This window comes from Vanessa cardui, chromosome 15 (genome assembly GCF_905220365.1).
Source record: "Vanessa cardui chromosome 15, ilVanCard2.1, whole genome shotgun sequence".
NCBI classification, from domain to species: Eukaryota; Metazoa; Arthropoda; class Insecta; order Lepidoptera; family Nymphalidae; genus Vanessa; species Vanessa cardui.
Window position 1 is genome coordinate 11,376,467 of NC_061137.1, and position 23,251 is coordinate 11,399,717.

Genomic DNA, 23,251 nt, shown 5'->3' on the forward strand with positions numbered 1-23,251 from the left:
TACAAATACTGATATAAATATTTATTTGCACCACCCCGACACATCGGGCATGATCTCAACGCGCACAGACATAAAAACATTATTTACAATACATATAAGTTAACCATCTACCACCCATGACCGTAGGATTGAGCGTAGGTGGCGATCGGGGCATGAGAAATGACAGGGGCAGCATGGACGATGGGCTGGGCGATCACTGGGGCAGCATGGACCACGGGGGCTGCATGAACCACGGGCTGTGCTACAACTTGGTGTTGGACGGGGTGGATCACCTGTAAATAATGCATTTGCATTGTCATTTAAAAATTTGATAGGTTTTGCGTATAATATTAAATAGTTACATTAACAAATGTCTTTCATATTTGTCAAAATTTTCATGAAAAATAAATTCTATCTTTACATATACACGAATAAATTTTGTATTACTGCTATATTTGAGATTATGTTCGATTAAGTTGTATTTAAATACTCACACGCTGGAAGGATGAGTAGCTGGTAGCCGCTTTAGCGACTGCAACGGGCGCAGCATGGACCACGGGGGCAGCGTGGTACACCGGGGCAGCGTGGACTACAGGGGCCGCTTGGTATACGGGCGCTGCGTGCGATATCGTAAGGGCGGGCGCTTCATGGCCATAACTTAGCTGTAAGTTAGATTATGGAATATTCTAGTTTTTATTTGTATCTATGACAGCTTTGGTTTGTTTATAATAATTGTTATTCTTTTATGTGGTCCGAGACTCACTATTTTCTGTAACTAGTTACTTTATTTGTTTTTCGTAATTTTTTTTATTAATGTTTTGTTATTTTTAATATTTTTTGATATTGGGCAAAAACAATATATGATAATCGCTGGAGTACTTACAGAGGGTGCATCCCAACCAGACAGGAATCCGGGAGTGGGTTTGGCCGCAGCCACCGCGAAGAGAGCGAATAATACCTGGAAGATCACAATAAGAGTTAACAAGTGTATATAATTTTGAATATAAAGCGTGTTATGTGTAGTTTACCAAAATCAAAATATTTCAATATGTAGCAGTGATGAATTACTTGGAATTCGAATGTTAGTAATTTTATAAATGTAATAATGAGAAGCAAGCGAAATTTTATGTAGATTGATTAGTTTAGATGTAAAGGGTCACAAACATTGAAACATATAAACTACTTTTAGAATATACGATATTAGTTAGGATTATCCTTATAAATATTTTAGTAAAAAGAATGATAATGAGTTTTTGAATGGATTCGAATGAGTTGAAATTAAAATTAATAACAGACAATAATTAACTTTTATTATATATATTATATATTAAGGTTCAGAATTGACAAGATTGATTTGAATATTTATGGTTTGAAAGTAACTTTCAAAAGCAAAGTATTTTTTGCGCGAAACAGAAAATAGTCGAGTAAATTCATTATTTTTTTAAGTCTTTGAAACTGTAACATAATTTTGTGAAAATTGTGAAAATCAATATAAAAATATATATTAATAAACTTTCAATACTTACAAGGGAACGCATGTTTGAGACCGTTGCTACCGAAGTAAATCTGTTCTGTGACCAATAAATGCGTCTACGCGTACCTTTTATACCGATTTGGTATTTCAAATCGTACCAGTGCACGGGACTGGGTTAGACATCCTAGGTCGCCTTAATTTTACTCGTACATGACTTAGATATGTAAGCAAGGGCGGTTACTACATACGCCATATTTAGATACATATTTCACGTGATATATCGATTTTATTGCGTTGGACATTCGCTGCGCCATTTGCATGATTGAAGCGAATATGAATCATACTTTAAAAAAAAAACAGTTTCGACGTTCGATATAATATTTAAACAATTTTTTAAAAAACAATTATTAAAAACAAAAAATGTGTAACCTATTTGTCATTATTAAAAATAGGTTTAAATTGCTTACAAATAATTAACTAATTACAAGAAATAGTAACAATGCAGTTATTAATAATAAAATAATAATGATTTTTATGATTGTCTTTAAAATATTATCAATTTAAATTTATTATAAAATGATCATTGTGAAGTAAGTTATAGGGTATTGGATATGATATGGGATTGATGCTTAACTGGCTGTTAAGTGAGCAACGTCTTCGCGTAGTTTTCATGTAACCCTGCTCGCGCATGGAACCATCCCGATCTTGGGCAGTTCGTATTAATCCCACACCCGCTGTCTTTTTTTAAACCGTCCCCCTCGCCGTAGAGAGTCATTACGTATACCTAAGCATGCTCTGTACTCTAGCTCATGTCAGCTCCATCGGAAATCAAGGCGTCTGGAAAGATTATGGCGGTTTATGTTGTTGGCAATGGTAGAGCATCTGTAAGATATCCTCCAATGCATTATTAAAAAGTTTTGGTGACATCATATCTATTTCGCGATGCAATTGGATTGGTCTTGAGCTTAAAGCTTGTACTTGGACGGTCATGTTTGCGGTTTCTTACAAACACTTCAATACCTGGACATACAAACAGTCATTTAGGCATGTTGCATGGATTCCATAACATTTTCTCGATATTGTCGGAAGCTTTTTGTAGTCTACTAACGCTAGGCATAGAGGAAGATTATATACCTCCGTCTTCTGTATTATTTTTCGAGTGGTTTTAAAAGAGACGCAGATCACACACGTGTATATGGTCCACGGCCTTTTCAATACCCAGTCTGCTCATGGGGTAGGATGTCATTGAATTTTTGGGTAAGATTTTGTCATTACACTCGAAAACAATTTATAACTTTTGGAGCTTTAAGCTTTAAGAGCTTTATCGAATTGACCAGTTTGTGGAGGACAGAATTAAAGATTTTTCCCACTTTTCCCAAAACTGGTGTTTTTCCTGCTTTGAGAAGTTCTGCCTTGTTGGTTCCAAGTAATACGAAAGCAATCCTAATCGTGCCCAAGACGATGTCGATAAGTTCATCCGACAGGTGGTGTCAGTCTGGCTCAAGGAACATCCGCTTTGCGGGACCGGGGTTTCAATTCAATAATTCAGTTCCTCGATGATTGAAATATCATATGATTAAGTATTGTTAATTTTTATAATAATGATTGAGTAACTGAGAGTCGAGATGGTCCAGTGGTTAGAACCATCTTAACCGATGATTGCGGGTTCAAACCCAGGCAAGCACCGCTGATTTATGTGCTTAATTTGTCTTTATAATTCATCTCGTGCTCAGCGGTGAAGGAAAACATCGTGAGGAAACCTGCATGTGACAAATTTCATAGAAATTCTGCCACATGTGTATTCCACCAACCCGCATTGGAACAGCGTGGTGGAATATGTTCCAAACCTTCTCCTCAAAGGGAGAGGAGGCCTTTAGCCCAGCAGTGGGAATTTACAGGCTGTTGTTGTTTGTTATAATAATAATTGATGAAGAAATGTTTTGTGAGAAACCTACTTAATATGTAAGTCTGTAATTTAATTACACTGTAAGATTTCAAGCAGGAATATTTATTGTTAATATTGTTTTGTTTCGGTTTGAAAGATCAGAGCCAGTTAAAGTTTATTGCAGGCTCTAGAGACATAACATCGTATTTTCGCATGGTTGGTGATGCTCTGGTGGTCATTTAACATTTGCCCGTAGGCCACTTAAACTATTACTAATATGTACTTATGTATACTATTTGTCGGTTCTGTATTCGAACGGGTAAAATTCATAGAAATGTTTGTGTATTAAATTATTGACATATGTATGTAAATATGTGTTCATAGTTATTAATTATTCAGTATCTTCTACTTGCGTAATGTTTCTGTTTAATTTATTATATTAAAAAACGTCAGACGTCACCTCTCCTATTTCCAATATTGAAGGCAAAATTCCTAAAAAAAAATTCTTATTGACATTCGAAACGGTTTCTACGCTAAATATCAAGACAATAGTTACGGAGCTCATGTCATAAAATTCCTACTCACTTTTATAATATATATTTAAACAATCATCAAGTATTTTGTAGGAAACCAGAATGATATTAATTGTTAAATTGCTTCTATGTACGGATTCTGGTGATCAACGCATTCCCCACATAATCCAGCTAGCCTACCGTGAGAACGGAGTTTTCTGCTTTGAGATTCACACCATAACATAACGACATCACTTGCCTATAAAATGCCTAGAACGAACGAAACTCTATATAGAGATATAAGAGTTTAATAAGACATGGTTATTTTTATTATTACAGTCATCACTACGGGATATTTACCATGTTTTTTATTTTTATCCGTTGGAACTCGATATTTCGACATTCAAACTCAAACGTAAAACTCAAATAACTTTATTCAATATAGAAGCATTACACTTTCTTATTGATGGTCAATTGAAACACTGCCACCGGTTCGGAAAAGAAAATACCCTGACCTGAGAAGAACCGGCGAAAGAAACTCAGCGGGTACATTGTCTACGAATGTCTTGTTCACGAGAGTTGAGGAGTCTCGGTAAATATCCCGTAGTTAATCTATATAGAGATAGTTTCTGATAAACTTTGATAAAAACTCATCTCTTGCCTTTTTTAAATTAAATTTCATCAAAAGACTAACAGACATACAAACCAATATACAGAGTTACTTTCGCATTTTGTAATATTAGTGAAGATATCCTTTAAATTTCTTTAAATTAGTAAAGATTCTGCATTAGGTTTGTTTGAATATTAAAATTTATATAAAAATAATACATAGATATATTTTTGTAGTAAGCACACGCAGGACCAAATTAACTATGTAGGAGGATATGTCACGACGTCACTGGTGTTTTACTCTTTTAGCTTCCTAAAATACTGTATTCAACTTTTTTTTTCAAATCACCTTACTATATTTCAAAGATATGACATGGCGCTAATCAAAGAGATGAGTGGGTAGCACTTGAAACTACGCGTTTATTCAACGTGTAAAGTTTCGAAACCAATGACGAGTTTTTTTTTTTAAATTTAATTTAATTCTTAGCTGACAACTTTTCTTCGTAAGTCTTGAATTTTGCTTCTTATTTTTTTTATTCATAGATGGCTATATATATAAAAAAATATATAGCGCTATCTATCCGGCCAGAAAATTATATCTCCCCTCTCAAATTAATTATTTGTTAAATCGTAACAATTTAATAAATTGCAATCAAGAATCTTCTCTATTTTTCTGCACATCCCATAATCACTAGTCCCATTCCTAATCTACTAATCCCATAATATATAAGATATACTAGGCTTTTTTTACTAAAATTAAAGTTAACCTTATGTCCCAATTTTGGACGCCTGCCTGCTTTTCTAATGGACAATCCATCTCAACCATTAATTAAGACAAAATATTGTTTGTCCTTTTGGTATTAATTACTCATATTTGCCCTCCTTTCAATCAGGAACAAAGCAATACAAATTATTGCTTTTTGGCGGTATAATAATTGATCAGTGGGCGGTACCTTAAACCTAAATAATGTATCGGTTCTAGACCGCAATTCTAGATCTCCGCGAAAGCCTAAGAAACCAGTTGTGAAATATTTCACCACGGCTAATCTAAATTTTTTAAAGTTTTTTTTTTCTCAATAACGCCTTACAGTCTCGTTAATAATACATTTTTCATATATAGCCAATGAGGCAATTTGCAGAATTTTTCATTTCGATTACGTAAAAAATATTGCAAACTATAAACTACGTGAGATACATGATATTAAATTTTTCGCTAGCGTTTTCATGAATAATGGATTACGACCATTTCTTTTGAAGTAACAGCTTGTTTATTATTTGAGAAATGTGTTAAAGTAATTAGCATTTTAATTTATACACATGCTGTTATTGCTTAAACTCATGTTCTTTTTTTAAATCAAAATCAAAATAAACTTTATTCAAGTAGGCTTTTATAAGCACTTTTGAATCGTCATTTTACAATTAAGTGAAGCTACCACCGGTTCGGAAAGTAGATTCTACCGAGAAGAACTGGCAAGAAACTCAGTAGTTACTCTTTTTTAACATTTAAAAAATACAACGTCATGTTAATTAGATACAATTATTTCAATTAATGTATCCTGCTTGGAAGTCAACAGGTATTAATAGAAATGTAAATCAAAATGTTAAGTTAAAAGGTCATTGACCTTATTGGTAAGAATTTAGTTTTATAAAATCAATACATTTAGACTTTAATACATTGAAAATGGACGTTAAAATATATAAAAATAATACGTGCCCATAAGTATAATAAGCGTTTTTTTGTTTCAACGGAGTTATTGAAATTTATTTATTATATTATAATTTCTAAAATTAATGTGCCATAGATATAAAAATGTCTAAATTCGTCCACAGATAATACATACATTTGCAATACTTTAATTAATGTATTGTCTTAATGTAAAAGTAAGATCAGCGTATAGACATAATTAATAATTTGATTTAACGTTATGTCTTCTAATGGATAAGTTTTTTATAAACTCTGCAAAGGTGTGGTCAACTCAATACTTCATTCATATTAAATTTCTGGCGTCGTGTAAATTTTTTCGCAAGGAAATTATAACATTCTGTGTCAGGCCATAATTTTATTAGAAAAATGCTCGCGGCGTGTCTTGAAATCCGTGAATTCTTGATTAACTTTTTATATTTGAGTTTATTCTCAGAGTGTTTTTTTATGCAGTGTATAATTAAAATCCATTTTTTTTATTAATTTCAATGTGACAATGGCTATAACTTTTCATAAGAAATATTTACATGTATATCTACATATTTATTTCTATCATTGGTAATCGGGCCACTTGATGGTATGAATTATTTCCCTTTACCTGTAGTTAGACTGGCTCACTTACACTTCAAACTGGAACAAAAATACATAGTATTGCTCTTGGTAGGTGGTACCTACCTAGAAGAGCTTGCACAAAGCCCTACTACCAATTGAAGCAAATATTATTGTATCAATTAATCTTTTATTGAGATTAAGAAAGTCGAATAAAGTATACTTGATTTGTTTTTGTAGCATTATACTTAAAAAAATGTTCTAAAATTTTCTAAAGAAACAAATACCAAGGCCAAAGAAGAAACAGGTCTAAGGAGAAGAAAATGTAATTCCCAAAATTCGACAACGGTACGCGATTTCAAATATTAAGCAATTGCACATCAGCTGGGCGATTCCGAAACCCATTTTTCGATTCCATATGTGGGATTTTTAATGAAAACTGTATTTGGCATTCAGCAAACTCGAATTAAATCTACACTAGCGCCGTTTTGTGAGATTGAAAGTAATACGAACTAATTTCAGTGAGAACCGTATTATTTGACATTAATTGGCATTCTGTATCTCGATTTCGAAATTAAAAAATGAAACTAATCTCGGCTAAATACGTCAAATTAAAAGTAGATCAAAGGTGGCGGAAGGCTTAAGCGAAAACTGTAAATCTATGTGATCTATTAATAATGTATCTTCGGACCAAATAAAACTACCCTGGCATGATATTATCATTCGGAGAATGTATCCTAACGTAAGCATACATACCTAAGTAGATCTTACTTTTCTTCATTAAGAAAATGAAGTCATATTTATCTCGCAACTACGAATTACTAATAATTCATTGTCAATTAAGATCTAATAATAGATAGAAAATTATCAAAAACCTTTATTAAGCTGTAAAGGCCTTGATCTGAGGTTTACAATTTTACACAGTTTTTCTTTATCATATAATAATGCTGATTATTATATTAAAGGTATTAGTTCCTTCTAATTAACATATCGATTTATTATCATTATATTTCAGATTGGATTGCATACATTTATATAAGACTACAGCTAAGTCAATAATATCTTACTTGAAAATACATATAAAAATTATAGGTAAACAGATATAATTTATTACAACCAGATACCATACAAACTACACGGACAAATTGATGCTACATGGTAAAGATTTAAGAACAATAAGTAGATACTTGAATTGAATTTCAATTTCTTTTCTAATTTAAGAAGCTGGATTCCTGCATACTGTTGTGTTTAACTTATACTAGGATATTTAATAATAATCAAACAAAAAAATATTACATGTATTTCAAGTCAGTGGAATATACTAAATCTTAAAGGAAAAGACAAAATAAGAAATTCTGATAAAATACATATAAATATATATAAACATGAATAAGTGTCTAGTTAATTAAAAAAATAAATTATATTTATTTAATTATGTATAGACATTGCAAATATTTTAACTATTTAATAAAATGAAGTGTTATAAATTGTTAAATGTTAGATAATGTACACTATTAATGTTATTTAATATAAAAATAACTTATTAAATGAATATATACCAATTAGGTATGTTTGTATTTCAATTATTTATTTAAATTAAGTGTAATGAATTATTAAATGTCAGTTACTTTACTAACCTAATGGTAATATTTTGTTTATTTGAAGACCATTGTAATAAATAGATACTGTAATGATAATAATTTGTATTTCTATATGTACAAAAACAGTATTGCATAAATAATAAAACAACAAAATGTGTATAATTTTTTAATGTTTCATATTCTAATCCCAAATATGTTTTCTTCCCTCGTTAAAATATGGATCATTTTGTGTAGAAATGATAGAATATATAGATGCTATTCCTGTATTATCACGTTTTTCTGCCATGCTGGTATGCTGTGACCTGTGAGCATCAATGGTATCACTAAAATAAATAAAATAGTATTAAAAACACATTAATCATATTATAAAGAAGCTGAAAAATAACATACATATGTGAATTGTATTACATACTAAATTATATACATTATTTACTGAATGTCTGAACATTCGTCTGAATCAACCAAATTAGACTTAATTAATTACTCAAACTGGTAGTTGTATATTTCATTGTTTGTATATTATGTAGTACAACTTTTAGAAGTAGCACCTTCAGGATGCTTTCTAATTAAGTTGAGAACTTATTAATACAGTTAATATACATAGGCATATATTTAATGACCAGCGTTTATAACGTAAAAATTATATAATTAAATTTTTGGGATTATTGTATTCCGAACATAGAAAATAAATAGGTATGTAGATACTTACTTCATCATAAGAATTCCATAATAAATGTAAACGAAATGTAATGTAGTGATTAAAAGTAGTTACGGATAAACTTTCGATTCAAATAAATTATTTGTTTAATAGCAATTTACTATATTTACTTGATATTTTATTATTAAATATTAATGTTAAACATTTATGTTGACATTTATACTTTTTTTGACAAAATTTTACGCAAAGGTAATTAGTCTTCAGACAGATATCAATAAAATGTTTCTGATTTTGCGTTATAAATTATTTTAAACTATAAAATAAATTATTTATAATATATTTAGCATGAATCATGACGTCATTTAGTTTTCAAATCCTTAGTTTATTAGAAATTTCTAATTGGGAATGTTTTTTAAAAAATCGGTAATTGTAGTGGTTGCCCTAGCATCTCGCTTCACAGTTTTCGCTTCACATGATTTGACTTATCGTTGCGGAATACCAATTATTTTTCCAAACAAGGTCGTTTCGATATGAGTTAAGAAATGAAAACTGTTTCAAATCCTAATGTGGTTTTTGCAGAATCGCACGGCAGATATTATATTGTAAGTGAAAAGTCAGCCTAAACGCAAAGTCAGATAGACTTTTTATTCTCTAGTAATAGTTCCGTAGGACGATAAATTCAAATTAATTTACTTCATGTAGACGCGTTCACGTACTAATTGGGACACAATAAAAACTATCAAACTCTGATTAGGAAAAGAAAATACTTTGATCTGAGCAGAATCAACGAAAGAAACTCAGCTTTTTTGGATACGGTTTTTTGATAATTAAACAGGCGAAAATTCTACCCTATGAGCTAATTCTAGACTGCTGAGAATTTTTCGGTAGAAATACCCAATAGGTCTCAAGATGTGCATTCTGGTAAACTACTGACCATCCAATTAGTCTATTTTATTGCATATATTGTAAACATTAATATGAAATTCCTATGCACTTGTATGGCGTGTACACCGTTTTAACTCCTAACCACGTGTGCAGCAATTGCCAACAAAAAGGAGTTAAATATTCAAGCCATTTAAGAATATCATATTAAAAGACAGACGACATCCAATCATCGTCGAAACGACATTCTAGGCCTTATTGATTACAGGAATTTATTGATCAGTTTAAAAAAGATTATGGCTTAATTAAGGGAATAATTATGAACCGTAATAATTTAATTTGTTTGTCTCGTGCTTGTAATAAATTACAAACAAGTTATTACCTATTTAAAATTAAGCAAAAAATCAATGTTAAATATTGCAAGTTATGTCAAAAAGAAAAAACGAGTTAGTTAAATAGTCTCTTGATACATTTGACGTCATAAAGTTAAATTGTGGTATAAAAATACAGATATCGTTTGTAGTCGCTATGGTTTTGAAGTGGGCAACATTATAAAAAAAAAGAAAACACTGGCAGGAATTTGAACTCGCTCTCAGCAGAATACTCTGGAACCGGGAAGATTGTGATAACTTTAATTTTCATTACTGTATCTCTTTATTTTTTGCCTAATTTGAATAAAGAAGAACGTTATTAATTACTATCAAGACTTATCTTTTAACGATTAATAAACAAAATAACTTTAGCTTATACGTTGTTACAGCTTTTTTTAACTTTTTTAAGAGGAATTTGTACTGCATTGTCAAATACTGCAAACAACTCGAAATCGTATCGACGTTGTAGATAACGCTAATACAGATTATATCAAAGTATTTATTATGGAAAAAAAATATGTCGAATTATGTTACAAAAAGTTAGGTTTTGTTTTTAGGAATTAATTATAAAATTAATAAAATAAAATTGCATAGGTTTAGTATTATTTTTTAATGAAGGAGAATGATTTTAAAAAATGTTGCCATTACTATGCAGATAAAAATGATATTTGAAAAAGGATTGTTCAATAGAGATTGACGAATGAATGAATGAAAAAACAAAGTTAAACTTAAGTTAAAATACGCAAAAACAAAAGTATATCACATTATGTCATAAATTCAACCTTATGTTATTTATCTACTTGAAAACGTTTTAAGAATTGAATTTCATAGTTCTCTAATCGTTAAAACATTTCACTATTTCAGTTAACATTTCAAATTAGCCCCGATAAGGAAAGCAAAAGACAAAAACTAGCGTTAACGTAAATACTCAGTATTACAAAAGCAAAGGAAATGTCGATATATTTTCATATATACATTGAGAAATTCCCGGTGTCTCGTTAGGCCAGATTTATACGGTAGTTTCGTGGACTTGTATGATACTATGATGGATTTTGCAAGGTTTGCTAGATATCGTATCAGCCCTATTTATAGATGGACCAGTTGCGTTACTAGGCGCGGGTTTTGACGGTGATCTTATTTAACGAGCTCAGCTTGAGGACGAAGCACATATAGTGCTTTACACATTACATCGAGATTATCGTTGTTATACATCACGATCAGAAATGATGTTGTAGTAAATAGATATGTTATTAACGCAAAAAGTGAAGACTAGAAAACGTCCTAATTGAGACGTTCGCCTTTAGTTGTTTTACGTAGTATAACTGTATAATACATCATAATTACGTAGTAATACGTTTTGCGTAATTAAAACATCTAGTTATCCCTTTTACTTATTGTTTTTATGAAACTATCCTTTTTACTTTTAACGAAATATAAAAATAAACTAAAATAAACGGTCCCCGGCGCGGCACACTTTTTTCTGTTGTTTAGTATGGATATAACATATCTGTTTATTAGAATATCATTGACGATCAGTATAAAAGTAAATAATTTAGACATATTATGTCATGAAAGTCAGCCTCTATTCAATCAAAAAGTAAAGAATTTCATTTGTGCTCAATTTTAATTTTAATTTCAATCGCATATGTATGTTTTTATTTTCTATTATATAATCTTGGTTTAAATAATGTTTAATTTATATTTTCAGTAATATGCATGTGGAGACTAGTTATAAATAGTAGAACTTTTACTTTGATAATTTTGAAATATTATTTATTTTTCTTGTGATATTGTATCTACTATAGGTTGTCCTAATAAAAAAATATATAGTTTATCTGTTCGACTTGGTTCCTGTCGATTTAAGATATGCAACTAATATAAATATTTTTCAATTATTACACGTGAATTATTACAGTCATTGGTTGTGATTAAAAATGAATGAACCATCACATAAGAATATGTTAATTTGTTCACTAATAGATACATTTCCAAACCTTTAATTAGTATAATATTTTAATGTAAAAGTAAGATCAACGAATGTAGATAACATTGACTGAATGATTTTTTGTTGTGTTGTTATCCGAGCATATTTTATGTATAATTTGTATTTTTTTTTTTCATTTTAATTTTAGTATCTTTTATTACCAGGCAGCAAAATAATTAATTTTGGTTTTTTTTTGTCAAAGAACGGTATCCGTATGCAATATCCTTATTAACATCCTTCCAACGTACATGGCTTATTTAAATTCGAAATTTAGTACCGAGGCGCTATATCGACGACCTCCGTGGTCGATTAGTGCGTTCACCGGTTTTCATGCGCCACTCCGAAGTCCCAAGTTCAATTCCTGCCCGAGTCAATGTAGAAAAAGTTCATTAGTTGTCTATGTTGTCTTGGGTCTGGGTGTTTGTGGTACCGTCGTTACTTCTGATTTTTCATAAATTGAGATCAGAGTAATGTTGTCCATTATTTATTTATTATTGACACATATAGAGAGAATCGATATGATTTATTGTATATATCGGTTTTAAAGACAAAATATATATTGACTTTGAGAACCAATGTTCTGTTCGATATGATAGGTGATCATTTACCATCAGGTGAACCATTTAATCGTCCATTTGCCTTAGCCATTAAAACTTAATCTATGAATAAATATATGATTGTAGAGGGAATGTTGCTTTCACAAGTTCTTTTCACGTCTTTGTTATTTGTATTTGAACTGACGGTAGGTATTTGACAAGTGCAACACATTTATACTGAACTAGTAGTCGCCCTCGAAAAAACAAAGTCTATGTCCTTTCTTGGAGTTGAAGTGTGCTTCATACCAAATTTCATCAAATTTGGTTCAGCGGTTTGGTTGTTAAAGAGCGAGAATGAGACTGATAGGCAGAGTTACTTTCATAATTATAATATTAATATATAAAAATATTTTAACCTGAAATATGTATAATGCACAAAAATGTTTTTGAAACATTGAACTAATAAAGGTAACGTGATATGATGTATTTACTAACAGACCTACTTCGATTGTTGTCAGTATTGATTTGGTAATGACAAATCAGTACCCATTATTGATATGTAACACGTTATAAGCGATATTTAATTTAAGTTTAAATTAAGAACGAGATTATCGTTTAAATTTTTTTTTAATTTTAATTGCTATAAATGCTTCAATGAAATAAAAACTCCTTGCTCGATTTACAAAAATATTGTCGACAAATCACATGTCACGCCCACGATTAATGCTCAACTAGCTAGTCACGGACACCGGATCGAGTCGCATACTGAACAGACGGGTCATTTACGGAGATAAAAAATAAGACCTCGTTAGCTAAAGTAATCTAGATGATTTTCTGCATTTAAGTTGCAAGTTTGTCCTGTATATCTGAAACTATTAATAGTGTTACTATTACTAAATACTAGCTGAACCTGCGGCTTTTATCGCGCGAAATATGTAAAACTTTACCAATGACACAGATGACACTTACCAAAGTATTAGGCAACTTTTTTCAATGAAGGCCCATTTAAATAAAAGGAGCCTATATCCACGGTGGTACGAAAAGTAAGAGCTGAGATGGCCCAGTGGTTAGAACGCGTGCATCTTAACCGATGATTTCGGGTTCAAACCCAGGCAAGCACCACTATATATATATGTGCTTAATTTGTGTTTATAATTATTCTCGTGCTCGGTGGTGAAGGAAAACATTGTGAGGAAACCTGCATGTGTCTAATTTCATCGAAATTCAGCCACATGTGCATTCCACCAACAGGCCTTGAAACAGCGTGGTGGAATATGTTCCAAACCCTCTCCTTAATGAAAGAGGAGGCCTTAGCCTAGCAGTGGGAAATTTACCAGGCTGATACTTTTACTACTTTATGAAAAGTAGCCCATATCCACGGTGATTTAAATAAGTAGCTTATAACGTTTCTCGGGTCATAAACTATCTTCATACCAAATTTTACCTACTTCGGTTACCGGTTTAAACGTAAAGATTAACATACTGGGTTACTTTTAATAAATTATAGATAGCAACATTAATGCTATGTACATTCGTAGTAAATCTAAGTTAGTTTTAGGAAAAAAAGTGTTTTAACAGTTTCCATCAGTTAGTCAGTTTTACACAGTTGGCTTAGTTATCTGTTACGGATTGCGTTAAAGTATGTGAAGAAAGAAAAAATCTGTGAACGGCCTTATCTTAATTAATTGTCTTATTTATTAAGTTTTTTTTTTATTTTTTTCATTCGTTAAATCTAAGACGCTTAGTGACATGATCAAATGTTCGCTCAAAATAATTAACAGAATATAATCGTTGTATGTATCCGCATACGGATTATTTATTAATCAATTCTATTCCTAAATTTACTGTCGATGTCAATAATGTCGATAGTCGAAATGTTACTTTGCCGCAATCACTAGATCCCTGAGGCATAGATGACACTGTAAAATTGTAAATACCTTTAGATTATTATCTATGTATTTACGAGATTGTGAACTGTCGAAATATTGTGAAACGTAAAGTAGAGTGAGAGCATAATTATCCTGTTAAATATAATGGATTTGATTACCCCCAAGAAGTATTAATATAAATATAAATTTTAACAAAAAGAAAAACCGACTTCAAACAAAACACTATTTTAAAATAAATAAAAATGCACTAAAAAGTAATAAAAATAATTGCATATTTTAATAATTATAATAATTAGTTTCTATACTGAACGCAAACCAGATTTTCTCATCCGTGAGTAAAAAATTGAAATTGAACTCTCACAAGTGGTAATAAGGCGTTATTTTAAAATGACAGTTCAAAATATTATATTTAGTAAATTTACATTTAATATAAAAACAAAACAGAAAATTAGTATATGTTTTGATTTTATTTCGCTAAAGTTAACTTTTATGACTTACTCTGCATTCGTTAAAAGACCAGATGTCGCCATATTTCCTAATAGATACCAAAGCCTTAACAAGCCTCAAGTAGGTAAATATTTCACTATTAATGAACTAAAAACCGAAGGTGCTTAAAATTTAAAGCTATGGTGGGAATTTTAATGATATAATTAAAATATATAAATATTAAACATTTATTTTAATAACGACAGCTTGGATAGTCTAGTTGCTAGCTTATAAGGATCACAGCTCCAGGGGTCCTAGGTTGAAACCAAGCGTCGCGGCTAATATGAAGTTATTGCGTTTTTCTGTCGAGAGATTTTAATTAGCAGCCGAGATAGAGTATTGAAATTGAGAGTTTTACACTAATATGGCTCTTAAAGCGCGTAAAATCGTGAACTAATTTTATTCGAATTTGTTGTTTAAACGAATATTTTTGTGGAATAAAGAAGGCACAAATTTACGCATACTTGTCCAATATAACAATACGCCCCACGTATTCAGTCTCTGACATAAACTGTTGAGCTTGAAATTGATCAAGGCAACATCACAATTTATAAATCGTCGGTGGTAAATAAGAAAAACATAAGCGCTAAAATGGTACCATGAGGAAATGAGATTTAAAGCAAAAACTTACAACCATTTGGTGGTAGGACTTAAGCTAATTTTCATAGCTTACTGCCATCTGAGGTACCTAGTTTATATGGGTAGGTACTCATTACATACAGGTAAACATATATACACAGATGTTCTCCGTGCCTTTTTTGTACCTTTTCCATAATTTAAACTAACGTTAATTTTGAGATTTATCGGCCTGGCATATCACCTGGTATTCGTAGGATTTTGTGGAAACTTTCAATTCTACAGTGAAATGAATTGGATTTCGATGTCTCTGATTTGTTGTATTTTTTTTTATACTATTCAGGTATTACTCCTCTTCACTTAATGGTAAGTGGAAGTGGAATCCAAACGCGAAGATGACCAGAAAGAAAGCTTCATTAATCGCCCTTACCATGCCGGCCCGCAAGATGCCTCTTCACGCTTCATTTAATTCGTTTAAACAATAATAATCATACTCTGACAATCCCTACTTTTTACTATACATGTGAAAGTATCTCTATTTGATAGAACTTCAAGCTTAAACCGCTGAAACGATTTGGATGTAATTTCGTAAAGAAATAGTTTGAGTCCCGGGAAAGATAGATTTGGTTTTATAACTCTTATGAGGGTGTATAATTTCGAACGATAAAGCCTCGGATTTGGGTAGTTGTTATATAACCACTTGAAAATCATAGCACACTGTGAATACACATTTCTTTATTATCATCCATATATAAATTTACTTAAAATAAATATCAATCTAGATCATAATAATGTATGTACGATTTTAAAACGTTTTTCTCGGTAACGATCTGAAATGCTCCGCCGGTGTATCTGGGTCGGTCGATTCGTATAAAAAATGCATACACAGCGACTTTTGAACCGATGGAATCGTGACACGCGAGTTCCGATCGCCTAGATTATAGACTCTGATAAAACCTACATTAATTACTAACATGGGAAACCTTTAACGTATTTATCATTCTTGTATTTTTTTTAAATAATTGTTTCTTTGTATTCTATACGTTTCTATGTTTATATTTTATCGATTGTATTGAAACTTTTTACATAATTTTTACATGGATAGGTATATTATTTCGGATCTGAATTTGGTGAGTTTATGAATAATATTTTACAGATTTCAGTTACGAATACGGAATTATTTCGGATTATCCGACTTTAGAATTATTAAAAGGAATATGTTGATTAACGGAAAAAAATTATAGCGTTAAAAACGTACGTATTAGCTAGTCTCAAAAAACTGGTTTTAAAGGATTTGGCTACTGTTACTGAACTCCAAGCTCTGGACCGTCTATGGTATTGAACTATATAAGTACAAAAGATAGTTTATATATATGTACATACATATGGTGCGTTTGCATCACATCTTATTTAAATCTGCCACCCGTTTGAGATGTAAATTCTACCAAAAAGAGCCAGTAATATCATATAATATACATAATGTATTTTTTCTGACATTCAATGAATTTCACTCATGTATTAATTTTGAAATAATTCAGTGTAAATGAATTTATAAAAATTCTAGCTATTTTATTTTAATTATTTTTTTTTCATTTGAAAATAAATTTAGTTTTTACTTTATTGCGTACTGTAAAAGGAATCTTTTTTAAAAAAGATGTTTAAGTAATAAATAAAATAATTTCAATTCAGAATATACTCATTTCACACATTGTTTTGGGGTCAACGTATTATGAAAACTTTTTAATTTGTAATTTGTAATTTATTACTATTACATTGTTAGGGTTATAGAAATAAAACATATATTCTATTGGGAACGAAATAAATTCAATAAAAATGTGTTTTTTGAGAAATATACAGACTTTATATTAAAAATTTATTTTAAATATACTTCTGGTAACGCCATCTACACTAGTTTCGCGGAACTTAGATAAGTTAAGACTGAAAATAAACTTTCATTTAATGCCAACATCTAACGGTGTCACAGATTGCAAATAGGAGGCGCTTTTCTGACTATACAAATATTAATACTTATAATACCTATATACCGACTAGAGCAGTAGTTCCCAAACTTATTTTCCTCGTTTTTTATTGGTTTCAGTGGACCCCCTGCTGCTACATTTCTACCATATTCTTAAAATCGCCAAAAAATGAAAATTGTGTCCCTTCTGAGTTCTACCCCTACATTCCGATAGGTAAAATAAAAACGAAAAATGGTACATATTCTGACACTTTACTTATCAAAAGAATAAAATTACAAGAAAAAATTAATAAGGTAATATAACAATGGTCACATTTTTGCTCTTTACTATCAAAAGCAAATAAATTTTCATGGACCCATTAACATCTTATAGACCCCCATTTTTATTAACGCCTACGTAGACCCCCATTATGTCACCCGTGGACCCCTGGGGGTCTACCTGGGCCACTTTGGGAATCACTGGACTAGAGGTACAGTGACCTCTGGAGACGGCATGCTAAAAACAAATTATTAACAATTTATTTATTATAGCTGAATATTATTGGATTTGTGAAATAATGGCTTTTGTAACGTCAGTGAAGTTTTTGACGAAATTTCGACGGCAAAATTTAAATGAATATAATCAAGTAGTTAAGGGGCAAAGGGTTGTTTATGGATATATATGTATATATATTATTCAATAATTGTTTGTAGTGTAAAGCAAAACTATTAGCAATTCGCCTGGAATATGTAAATCTCAGGTTTGGTTATCTTTACTTCTTCTATTGGAACAATGAGTCCGTATTTACATTACATACTTATGTTTAGGAAACATACAATCAAAATAACATTTCAAGTGTATGAAATGTCAGTGACCCAATGGATCTACATACACAAGGCACGTAACGTCATAGTTACCAAGATTGGCTACGTATTTGTGAGATGAGGAATAGTTAATATTTCTTAAAGAGCCAATGGCTTTGGCTTTCTCGCTTGGTCCGTTTTCTTCCGCCTACTGGTAGCCCATTGCCCCGTCCATTTGTATTTCATAAAAATTAAATAAAGCCTATTATAAAGCAGATGAAGATAAAGAGAGGGAACCGCATTTATAGTTAGTGCAAATTGTATTAACATTAAAGGAGCTGATGAGTTTATAAATATAAGGATGGACATATTTGACTACCTTTGGTAAAAGATTGGCTGTAAAATCAGTTTCAGCGTATCTGATTAGTAGATCTTATGATGGCAAGTTTAAACTGCTGTAGAATGCCAGGTGCTGCTGGTCCCGGAGACGAATCATATCATCGATTGTAATCATATGTGGTCAATCCTAGGAGCAAAGAGTACTTTCCATCCCATTACCTTCTTAAACCTGACATATCTGAGTCATGTAATCGCATTTTTACTTATGATACATGCAATATTATATTATCCTTCTTTAAAATTGTCAGAGATATCCTATTTCCTTCGCGCTCTTGTTGTGGTGTGCATTTTTTCGGCCACCCACCACCATTTGATTCAGCCAATTCCGTACAAGCAGGGGATCCACCGGCGCACTACGGGTAGGTAACCAGTACAGTATATGCATGTCGACTTTATACTCTAATTACAATCAGTACAGTACAGGAACAACCTGTAAATTTCCCACTGATGTGCCTGCTCTTCCTTTGAGGAGAAGGTTTGGAGCAGATGTTATAAATATAAATAAAAAAAGCCTTTTATTTACTTACTTAAATACAATGTTAGTTTTACTGTTTACATTTTTTTTTTTGGTTACGATAGTTTTTCTATTCTAGTTGATTTAATTTACTTTACTTATCTAATTTTATAGCTAGTTAACCTATTTAATTTAAATTTACTAATTTAAGATATCTTAAAATTAACCAAGAACCCCTGTAAGGTAAAGGCCTCCTCCAAGGATTGCCATTGTTCCCTGTTGAGTGCTATTTGGCCCCATTTTGGGCCAGCAATTTATCTGATATCGTCTTCCCATCGGGTCAGTGGTCTTCCTCTACTCCGATTTCCTAGCGGGCCTTCCCAGAATGTTGCCGTCACGGTCCATCTTTGATCTGTAAGCCTCGCTACGTGACCTGCCCATTTCCATTTTAGTTTTCGAGCGTAGATCAGGGCATCAGTAGCTTTAGTAATGGATCTTATTTTTGTATGACGTATCTTGTCAAGTTTCTTTACCTTGAGCAGGCAGATGTTATATCAGCAAATAATCATTTGGTGATATAACATCATCATCATCATACAGCAATAACGTGGTGATTCTTGAGAGTAAAATAATTAATGTGTCAGTGATCAGAGGGGTTGGCCCGGTAGGGTACCTACTTTTATACTTGATACTATCAGTTAATACTATCAGTATCTAAGTACTGTGTAACCTCGTTTAGTGAGCCCTGGATATAAGAACAGGAATAGGTAAAGATTTATTCTAAATCCAAATATTTTAAAAATAAAAAAAAGACAGTGGCTATATATCTTCTATTTTTACTGGCCATTTAATTTTGTTGGAGATACCTGTAAATACTCTCAAGCAAGTTTTTCGGTGACGATAAACGAAATACGATTTATAATTTACGAAAAAAAGTTAAATGCTTTATTCGTTTATTAATAGATTTTTGAAAATTGTCTATTTTGAGGAGATCTTTTGACGGAAACGATTTTGGCGGCCCATGATCCCTATGACCCTTAATGGAACATGTCTAATGTGGTACTGACTATTTAGCATTAAGTACATGTTTTGCCTATCTGCTTAGTGCTTAACTATAGCGACAGTAAAACTATTGATAAATAATTACAACGAGGTTCCGACACTTCCATTGAAACATCTGTAGCCAGTAAGGGAATATCATCATTATATAGTATAAAACAAAATCACTTATGGTATGTATGCTTAGATCTTTAAAATTACCCAACGGATTTTGATGCGGCTTTTTTTAATAGATTGAATGATTCGAGAGGAAGGTTTTTGTATAATAGATGAATAATATAGTAAAGAAACACTGATAAATTAAGAAGCTTCTAATGTGATTCCGTAAATAAAAGAAATTGTAGTATTATATATTTAGCACCAGCATTGCACGCGAGATGGCCCAGTGGTTAGAACGGGTGCATCTTAACCGATGATTGCGGGATCAAACCCAGGCAAGCACCGCTGTTTCATGTGCTTAATTTGTCTTTATAATTCATCTCGTGCTCAGCGGCGAAGGAAAACATCGTAAGAAAACATGCAATTGACAAATTTCATAGAAATTCTGCCACATGTGTATTCCACCAAACTGCATTGGAACAGCGTGGTGGAATATGTTCCAAACCCTCTCCGTAATTGAAGAGGAGGCCTTATCTCAACAGCCTCTAGCCCTTTAGCATTGGGAATTTACAGGCTGTTGTTGTTGTATTGCACATAATTATTCTTTTTATAACATTGTCGTTTCTATGGAAAATTATGAATATATAATGTTTATGTCCGCGGTTATATACCGGCCTAAGTACTGTTATCCATTGTCTTAACCCTTGATTGAAACTTTACGCAACGTGTAGCAAGGTTCCGTGATCGCCGCCAGTCACGTCCTCTTACGTTACGTAAGCGGTCATACCATGCCACCTTGATCACATACGAGTTTATACCGATGATAAGGTTTGCGATTTGGAATAAATAATAAGAGCGGGTGTGAAGGAAAATTCTTAATATTTTACTTGATTTAGCATGGTAAATCATTATTATTTGTCTAGTTAGAGTGTAGCACTATAAAGTAACTTGAACAACTTTATTATCCCAGTGTGCGTGACGCTACCATTGATACTTGAAATATCATATTCAGTGGTCAACTTTTGGATAATATTTTTTCGACGCGTTCTAAATTTTGACAGTTTATCTAGACATAAAAACATTCGAAACATAAATCAAAGTATTGTATTTATAATTACATTATAATCGTGTAACATAACTAGTACACTATCATTTTCTGTATTAAAAAATCGTCTGCAACCTATAATACGTACATAGGAAAATATGACTAAAGTACAGTTAAAATAACGCTACATGATGTTGTGGAATAAACTGTGAAATGTAAGCAATAAAAAAATCATTGATGAATATTACTGTCGGTCATTATAGATACCAAAAGCATAAAAATAAGTTCACATACCGAAAGGGCTAGAACTAGAGCCTAGGGCGGCAGATTTAGAAGAGCGGCAAATTTAGCCCAAATTTGTTATTATCTTAAAGAAATAAAAAAAATACTTATAACTATATGTATCCACATCACGTCATCGGGTTGGAAAAATAATCTAGTACTGACAGAAATATCACCTAGTTCATAATCATACTAATAACGGGAAAAAGCTGATGTAATAAGGATGATAGAACACAAATCAAAAAGTTGCAATTTCAAAATAAATGTAAGTAATTCATTTGAATTTCAAAAGTCAGTAGGGGCGGCAAAAATTGAATAGCTTACTAGCGGCAAATTTGTAAATCCGCCACTAGGCATGTATGTAGACACACGATTAATTTTCTTTGAGTGTTTTGTTGTTATGCATACAGTCAATATTTAACCAACAAAGAACATGTCATATGATTGCAATATAATTGCATTTATTAAAACATGGCGGTAGAATGGGCAGACGTTTTTTTCATCGTCTAGCATGTAGCTGGCTGTATACGTTTGATTGATTGTAAAAAGGTTCGATATTATTACTTATGTTTTGTTATATTAAAAAAAACACCGGTGCTGATGGATATGTGTATCCGCAAACAATATTGTATAACAGAAATTATTAAATATGTAACTATATTTTTTATTTTGGAAATATCTATAGTTGATATAAGCAGCGTCATTGATACTTAAATTGATACTAGGTGCAAGCTCGTCTTGATAGTTTAATCATATACTGTACCGGTAAAATAAAATAAATATATAGTAATGTATCGGTTTGGACTATGATAGAGTGTTCCCAAGTTGGCCTATTCACTCTTAAGGGATGATAAATATTTCTCGAATTGCCAATAATGATGGGCACTTATTAAAATTAGAGGATTCAAATGTCGATAAAACTTTTATCACAACTTTAAAGGAATATTAAAGAGGTAATAAGTAGTCAGTTAGAATTTAAGTTGATGTATCAATTGTTTGTAGAGTAATAATGCAGTAGAGAATAATACAAATCGAATGGATTATGTAAAGTTTGAAAAATATACGCATTAACCATAGGTGATGTACATTTTTGAAAAATTGTGCCTATCTTTTATCCTGCAACTTTTAGGTCAGAAGATTTTTTAAGTGTGAAGTTAAGTGTACTTCACACTACACAAAAAAACAATTTTTATTGAGTGAAAAAGACAAAATATTTACATTATATCAATTAAGAAAATCATACTTATACGAATTTCAGTGACTTAATTGCAATTTTGTGTCATATCAGTAAATGGCACTGTCACACAAATGAACATGAAATAGGCATTGACAATTAATTATCTTATTTTGGTTGGCAAGTATGAGTCTTGTCGTATGCAAGACTTGCAAATACAAAGCCTTTGAGTATTATTAGATAAAGTAATTCATCAAAAATAAGGGCAAAAATAAAAGCATTAAA

At 31.5% G+C, this 23,251-nt stretch overlaps 1 protein-coding gene across 1 annotated transcript; it reads right to left on the minus strand.

Moving 5' to 3' along the window:
• On the minus strand, positions 1-1,639 carry LOC124535948 (cuticle protein 12.5-like). Its single transcript, XM_047112364.1, has 4 exons — positions 1,506-1,639; positions 863-937; positions 474-641; positions 1-272 (listed from the first exon to the last, which is right to left on the minus strand). Exons 1-4 carry the CDS (start codon positions 1,515-1,517, stop codon positions 108-110), a joined length of 420 nt encoding a protein of 139 aa, XP_046968320.1. The 5' UTR covers positions 1,518-1,639; the 3' UTR covers positions 1-107.
• Between the last annotated feature and the right edge of the window lie 21,612 nt (positions 1,640-23,251).

Excerpts from the sequence above, each read along its gene's own strand:
- LOC124535948 (XM_047112364.1), bottom strand. Across the intron at positions 642-862 it reads CTGGTTGGGATGCACCCTCT|CTAAGTTATGGCCATGAAGC; the intron begins GTAAGTACTCCA and ends TCTAACTTACAG. Across the intron at positions 273-473 it reads GCTACTCATCCTTCCAGCGT|GTGATCCACCCCGTCCAACA; the intron begins GTGAGTATTTAA and ends CATTATTTACAG.